This window comes from Neodiprion virginianus, chromosome 7, assembly GCF_021901495.1.
Source record: "Neodiprion virginianus isolate iyNeoVirg1 chromosome 7, iyNeoVirg1.1, whole genome shotgun sequence".
In the NCBI taxonomy this organism is placed as follows: Eukaryota; Metazoa; Arthropoda; class Insecta; order Hymenoptera; family Diprionidae; genus Neodiprion; species Neodiprion virginianus.
This window is the reverse complement of record NC_060883.1, coordinates 6,549,008-6,557,199: the sequence shown is the minus strand read 5'-3', so window position 1 is coordinate 6,557,199 and position 8,192 is coordinate 6,549,008. Positions and strand designations below refer to the sequence as shown.

Sequence of the window (8,192 nt, the reverse complement as noted above, 5' to 3'; positions counted from 1 at the left end):
AGCAGAAAAAAACAAAAAAACATTAATAACAACGGTCATAAATATGAAAGTGACGTAAACACATTGTCGGTATCTTACTTTATTCAAGATGATAAATTGTCTTCCGACAGCATCCCTCATCGTAAAGGTTGAAGTGATCTATAGCATTGAGGGAGGTTATCGTTCACGCAAATGTAGGTGTATATATACTGCTATGTAGTACAGGTACCTACAATATATGTATAATAGATAGATAAGCGAATTACCCTCGTTTACATGCTATTCGTGACTCTATTCGCGACATCTATAGGTATGCTGATTCTTTTACAATTATTTATTAGAAAAAAAAAATAAGAAAAAGAAACTAGAAGATCGAAGAACAACTCGAATCTTACCGTACCTTCAGTGCACTGTAACCTCGTTGAAGAAAATGATATTTTCTCGGAAATCTTAATACTTTGAAGCGATATACGTTACAATAAATATGTATCGAAGACACGCTGTCTGTAATCGATTTACCATCTATAAACTAAGAGTCACAGCAATTAACAGTACTTATTCCAATGAATGGTATTCGAATACGGTCGCAAACACTATACAAGCCATCATTAGCGCCAATAACACCATAATTATGATGCATAGTAACGAAAACAAATTTAAAAAAAAAAAAAAATTGGTACAGAAAACAACGCGTGATGTGCCAGTTAACGTGAATAATTAAGATTAAAAACAGTTAAGCTACGTGCTAGTCGGGTCATAACAGCAGAGGAATCCAAGAATCGATCGACGTCGCAGCACAAGCACTGTTAATATTTCGCGAGAGTTGGAAAGCGGTTTTCGAAACGTTGGAGTGACTGGATCACGATGGAATAATGCAGAGAGTCGGTTTTATGTGTGAATGTGCGTGCGTGCGAAAGGCAAATAAGAAATTGAACATCTTTTGTCAATTCATCATTTGAGTCCCATTCATCGATTACGTAAGTTACTCTTACCTTTGCCGAAGAGGTTCACCGGTTTGGTTCGACATGATTTGTGGTGCACTGATATTGCTCAGGAGTAATACTTAAATTCTGAGGGGTGCTTATTTCCATAATTTCTCACACCTCACTTGCTGTTCGGTGAGTATTTTGGATAATACGAATTAGGCCGTAGTCGGAGAAATGATTTTCATCCGACAACGTTTCAAAATAATGTTTGTCTACTTCGGGACAAGAACTTTTTATGAGTATAGGCACAGGTGTACACTCAATGTCAAATGCTCGGTGACCTAGTTTTTTTATAACTACACAACTGCCTTATACGAGTCTAGTTTTCACGTTCTGTAGACTGATAGTTCGTCAAGTAATTGTAGCTTTCGGAAAAATAAAACAGGTCAGATGACACGAAGTCACGCTTTGTAATTGTTTCGAAAACGCAAATGTAGTACAGGTTTCTGTGATCTGATCGATGATCGATGTTAAATTGCTAAAGAAATATGATAAAACTTTATCATTTTTCGGACCATTCTGAAGTATTTAGATCTCTGGCCCATTTTCGGGATGCTTAACATCAATGTCCTATGCTTTAAAGAAACCATCGAAACATATTGAAATCGAATTCAAACACGAAAGCCGGTCGGAAAAGTACAAGAATGATCGTCTTTGCTCTTCGAACTCCTTGTTGACCAAAAATACGCGTAATTAATTTTGTATAAAGAACATTTATTACTTGACTAAATATGCCCAGCCACGAATTCAAACAACTGCTCAAATATCCAAATAAAATCCACTCATCTCTTGGATTTCATTTTCTCCGTGTCACGCCAATGTGAATCACATTCCGAAGCATAATTTGTCATTATCATGGACTTCGCAATTATGGTAGTCGCAATGAAAATAAACGTTTCAAGACACCGATTGTTTCGTAAAGTGTTAAGTAGGAGCATTTTCGTATCGAAGACGTGAGAATTGCATACTTGGGTACTAAGAGTAACAATTTATCTCCATGATCTCGCTAGGTGAATAGAGAATCTTAGTTGGCGTCCGGATCAGCGGCAGAATCTCGAGGTAACGAGTCCAGTCAGCAGGTTTCCTTCTTATCGCTAGAATTAATCGTATCAGTAGCTGCCATCAGAGTAATTAAGAGGCTGGATCGGTGCGGCAAGGGGTTGCTGTGAGAGGTAGAGAGTCACTATCGATTTCACGTGGTCTCCCTGGGCGTCTTCTTACACCGCCAAAGCCTTCTAGAAAGGAAAGGAGAATAAGTTACAGCTAGGCGATGTGATTGCGAACAAGAGAATATTGTAAGGTATACCAAGATTTTTTTAAAAGAGTTATCGTCAAACACTTCGAAACACTTTGGTAACCGTGAATAATCATTCAAGGATGCATTTGCAGTATTATTTACATAAATATTTACACCGTACCTACTCATGCTATGATCAGCACCACCAGCTGTCACTGTCGATTAATACGGTACAGCGAATCAGTACTACACAATGATCAAGGTGTGTCTCGAACACTTGTAAAAGCGTGAATGCGTCACAATACTTCCAAAACATCTGCAAATTGAGTGGTTGACGAGTTTTCTGCTGAACAGTGTTCCAACTTTGACCACACTGGATTCCTCTATGTTAAATGACCTGGTAGAGGATTTGGAATATCAATTTTGTACAATCGTTAGTATTAGCTGGAGGCAAAAACATGGTCGGTTTTATTGCGAGGTAAAGACGCCATTGGAAGTGTGCGTCTCTTCTGGTGTGTTGTACGAGGTAAAGAGAAAATATGAATTTCTGTTTTAATCTCTGGTAGTAGTGAATTTTTCACGATGAATGGATCTTGTGGTGGTGTTGTTTCTTTTTTTGTTTTTAGTACGACGTGTTTATTATTTGTTATTTGTGTACATCTGCGACGTTAGCGACGTAACAGGTTCAGTCCGGACCAGCTGATATCGATCATGAATTACATTTGCATGCAACTTAGTAACTAAAGCTTATTTTCGAAGGTGAAACTTTTGTCTGCATTCGTCATTAGTTGTGCTTGTACTACGTAATACCTTTTGACATCGAATACACTGAGAGAAAAATATCATGTAACGTTTGTAGTACCGCAATCTGGATTTATGGTTAAACTTACCAAAAATGTAATAGTTTTGACCATATTTACAGTCACGATGACATTTTTCACGGCTAATCTTGACTTTCAGTGAAGATAGAGGACAGATTTTTACCATACTCATTTCTTTCAATGTAATTGGGAAAATTATTAAGAAAATTGAGTGAGACCATTTTCCAGACCTGAGGCATATGCAAAATATAATTGATGTCTCAAGTATACCGTACAACTACATTAAATAAGCTGTGGCATTATATACATACGCACGTGTTTCGGGTAACACGACAGTTATTTTGTATAGCTTCTCTCAAAAACGCGATCTGGTTACGACGCAACTTTGCAGACACGTTAGCAACGGAAACATAAAAAATTATCGCAATGCCTAAAAATCAGCGATGGTTGAATCAATATTTTACCAGTGCACCTTATTTGTTAGGTACTTGGGTTGGTGTCTGAGGGCCAATTAATTAGATGAACAAAGAAGGATGTCTCATTTATAGTCACTCTTTCACAAAAGCTCAATTATTCTGTTGAATTAATGAATTATATTCATAGTATGTAGTCTTTATTTACGAATAAAATGAGCCAGACTAACGCATTGAACATTTCAATCGGAAAAATCATGCGCACCTGTCACTTGACTAATATCAAAATGTAACCCTTCACAGAGTGATGCTGATTGGAATTAATTGGTCTGGATTTGTCATAGTATTTTTTCAAAGTAGGAAAACACTCTTGTTTACTATGTTTGACCTAAAAAACGCGAGTCGCATTTTTGTGACTCTGCGAACGTGAATTTTAAGCTCGTTAAGCTCATTGTCGCGCGGATGATATTCTGTCGGCAAACTATCCAGACACTATTTATCGGCATACGCTATCACCTTGAATGGAAATTAATATCACCAACCGCTTTCATTTATCACCGTTATCTACTGATTCATCGTTGTTCGTCGACACCAATAATCTAACTTGGCAACTTTATTGCCTTGGCACAAAGTTGAAATAGCTGGAGTTGGTTACAATCAGTGTATAACTGGAGGGCGAGAATGAAAAGAGGACTCGGGATAGAAACTATACCTTCATGCTTTTCACCGATATCACGTTAAGCGAGTAACAAGGTGGCTGCTTGAGAACAAATTGAACTAAACTTTCGAGCTAACTTAATCCAATTCAACATGCTCTCTCTCTCATCTCTACTCGACATTTGACGTCGAAAATCCAAAACTAATTTTGCAATCCTGCGTCAAAATTTCACCAGTATCGACATCAAAACATTTTAGTTCATAGACTAGTTCAATTGAATTATTCGTAACACATATCGATCCAAAGATTGCACTGCAACAAGTTATGGTGGCTGCTCAGCTTCTCACGATACGTCAGTCAGAGTGACAAAAAATAAAAATACCCTTCGTTCCGAACATGCCATCGCAGATTTCACACTATCAATATCGAGCACGGCGTGTCTGATTGAAGTTGCATAATTATACACTCCTACACGAGGTGAGCAACTCCAACCTCAAGACCTAGTCCAACTCAACCTACCACAATCTAGCCAATGCCAACCCCTTCTTAAGCAATGCTTGTCGTCCCTTGTTGTACGGTCGTGGGGTTTAGGAAACCTTTGAAGTATTCCTGTGTGATAAACATACGCAGTGTTTCACCTCGCAGGGCTGTTTTCGCCGTTTCATGTTTCCCTGGCCTTCTAAATCTGATTTACTTTGCGCTCAGAACCGGCAGTGGTTTGCATGTTAGTTTTGCTAACGACACGCCGCGTAAAATCCATGACTTACAAAAATGTCTGAAAACTCTTCGCGTTCAGTTCAAGAAGCTTCGCCCTTGCTTTGTTTGAAAATGCGTAAGTTTCGAAAGAATTCCAAGTAATTTCAAAGTTCGACAAGAAGAAGAATAAGGAAAAAACGGAGATTTGGGATGAATAGTTCGGTACCAAGTGACTGATGACGTGCTCATCTGCCGTTTAAACATTGCACTTCACTCGCATCTTCAAATTTGCCAGCGGGGATACAAAGTGACGGATATTTGACGATCCAGGTGATTGGGTAAACAGTGACGGAAGAAATTTTGTCGGCTGCTAATCGGTACGGCACTGGACATCCACGTTAAACGACGTTACATTGTAGGTACATACGTGTGTGACGACATGTGTTCAGGCAAAGACTGATCAGTGGTTCGTGGGCTTGGCTGGGGGACGGTAGCTCATTTTGGGTTCAGTGTGTTGTGGACATTGGATTATACACCGTACGTCCGCATTAGAGGAGGAGTTCGGATGTGATACTCGAAAATGACCGGATGATATGGGTGTTGAGGGAGGTTCCTTTTTGGATTTGGTGCTTTTTCTCATATGTGCTAATGTAGCTTTGAAGCTTTTCGGCGTATGCGACGTTTGCATACCGTACACGATTCTCCTTACCGTTCTCATCATTGGCTGCATTCTCATGTGAGTGTTGACACGAAACTATAATACATTGTTATCATTTGTTGTTGACTGTGCAATTTATTCTTCTTCAAAGTATATATACTTGTCAAGGATCATTTCGACGATTTGTACTATTTGAATCAATATTCTTTCATTATGGTGCTCACTGGTCCCGGAAATGTCCTAGAATTTATCTTGTGTTGTGAAAATATTCTGTTTTTAATGTTCTTAAATAATCTGAAAATGTCCTGGAAATGTCCTTAAAGTTGTTACAGATTTTTTACCGGACGCCGTGTTCATGCTCAAGCATCTGTCTCTATAATTTTTTTCCAATAATTTTACATACGAATCGTTTCAGTGATCCTAAACTTGTTATATGTATATTCTCATGTACGTACAACCAATCCTCGGGGCCGTCTTCTCCATTGATTCCCTTTGTTCATGACGATACCTCGTTTAGTCGTGTATACCCACAGTGCCTTGTACCGTCGCGCTAGAGAAAATTTTTCAACTGGTAACGTATCCCCGTTTACCGTGCAGAAACTTTCAAGCTCTGTTGTCGGGAAGTTTCTGTGCAGAGTGAAGCTCTCGATAAAAGTCATCCAACGGAGGAACTTGTGGAAAGTTTGATAACAAATTGTACCTAATACTGTCATGCGAAACAGTTTCTGAAGTAGAGAATATGTATACACATGTACGTAGATCGGTATATGTGACTTGGGAGAAAATTGTGCTAAATATCATTGGCCTTCAGCCGTGACTGGACGATCTACCATCGGAGAGACTTGACCGCCAGTTCAGCCCGAGTGCAGAACGGCTGGTAATTTCCAGGACTAGTTCGCATGTCCCTAGATCTCGGGGCTTGGGTTGAACAGCGTAGCCATGGGAGCTGCTGAGCTAAGCGCGGCTAATTCCAGTGTCAAATGTCAAGACGATGGTGAATTACCGTTACGGTGTGAGTAATGGCGGCCCGAGGGGTAGTTGACGTACAAACAGCAGCAGCCAGTGGTTGTCGAAATTGACATGATGCATAAACTTGCTTGGCAGCTCCCGTTGGCGAAGCTTCAACGGTCACTCATCGAGATGCTGGATTGGATCATCGGGTTGTTCTTTATCTGGATGCTGTTCCCGGGGCACGGAGCCGGGAAACCGTTTCAACGACGAAAGAAACGGTGATACAGTAGTTAAAACGTCTCAAAGAAGTCTCACAATTAGCTCCACCTTCTTATAGATACTCTGCTACCTCATTGTTAGTCACCTTTACCTCTTGCCTTGAGTAGCTGTGTCGACGAGCTTACTCCCTTTCATTCACACCACGAACGTTATTCTGTAGCGTACAGCTTAACTCACCCATCAAGGCCTCCGCAACCACGAGCCCTTGATCTTTCGAACAGGCTCTTGAGTGGTACCTCATGATTGTACTCGACTGAACTTGACGCCGAAACACTGACGACGAGAGTGAACAAGTTTCTGGAGCGCTGATTGAGATTACTTCAAGGTATCGATTCAAGGAAGGATACGAAATGTTTTGCAAACAATCGAACAATCCCCTTTTTAAACCATTCTTTTTTGCACCCTGACGTGCGTCATGACCGAATACATATTTGAAAATATTAAGACATCAACTCGGAATCTGCTTTGTGATTCTTTCACAAGTCATAATTTGGTCTTTGATAATTGTTACAACTCAGCGTGACCTTGTAGATAAGTCGGTTCGCGATTTTGTGCTGGAATGAATGTTGTTCGATATTATACTCAATTTTTCGACATAGGTTTATTAAGCTTCTGAGAAAGAAACGACCTTGAACAAGTATAACGTCGGATCATTTTTGGTAGCTCTGTAGCTTTTGAAGATAATCGAAACTTTTTAAATGCACGGAGATACGTGATACGGATTTAAATAGAGATATTTCGGAGTTTTTGAAAATCTTACGACGAAGCACTGGGTCAGAAATGTTAGTCAAGAACTGAAATGCATCGATTAATATTCAGGGTCTTCTAAATATACATAGTGATTCCATAGAACTTCTCTTTCGTCCGTTTCCACGTGGCCACGGCACGTATTAGAAGTTGTTATTTTATAATACCCAACTAATCTTGTGCCGAGTAATATTTACACCATTGATCGTACGGCAAAAATTCGGCTTCTAATACGCAGTCGACACTTCGTGTAGAAAGGTAGTTATATAAACTGGTCGGGTCTATAATCATCCCTCTTTATATAATGTAAAACGAGCAAAGAGGGTGAAATTTTTCCCCGCCGTTGAAGTGTAAAATACGAATATTTTAGGTATTCGAAATAATATAAGAAAACGACGGTTCGACGACTCATCGATAGTACTTATCACTTTTCACTTCAACGGTTGAATCCCGTTCAGCCAGTGAAAAGACTGCAGTGAAAATTCTTCGAGAAGAAGGAAAAGTAAAATAGATGACAAAACAGAGCTAAAGAGAGACGAGTAAAAGCTTGCGCACTCCGGGTGGAGGGAGGGCATGCCCTTTAAAACGTGCTTAACCCATCTTCGCTCTCGTGCTATCGGTACACGTATAACTTTCTTCAGCGCCAACACATCTTACCCTCTAGAGTCGACAAGCTCAAGCTCTTAAGCATCCCTCCATCCTTCAGCCACCGTTCCCAAGTTGGTAACACAGCTGCCTGATTGTTAAAGCTCTCTGCCCATGCCGTT

The 8,192-nt window shown here is 39.9% G+C and overlaps 1 protein-coding gene across 10 annotated transcripts in view; it reads left to right on the top strand.

The window, feature by feature from the left end:
- The window catches only part of LOC124309076 (potassium voltage-gated channel protein Shaker), a 259,541-nt gene that overhangs the window by 113,152 nt on the left and 138,197 nt on the right, over window positions 1–8,192 (top strand). For 7 of the 10 annotated variants that reach the window (XR_006909166.1, XM_046772327.1, XM_046772324.1 and 4 more), the window contains exons 1-2: window positions 5,282–5,526; window positions 6,553–6,677. The exons of the other annotated variants lie outside the window; for them this stretch is intronic. Coding sequence is in view for 6 of the 7 variants with exons in the window: in XM_046772327.1 (XP_046628283.1) it covers window positions 5,464–5,526; window positions 6,553–6,677 (188 nt within the window). In the remaining variant the exon portion in view is untranslated. Of the gene's footprint in view, window positions 1–5,281; window positions 5,527–6,552; window positions 6,678–8,192 lie in introns of those variants that run through there. 10 annotated transcript variants of the gene reach the window in all.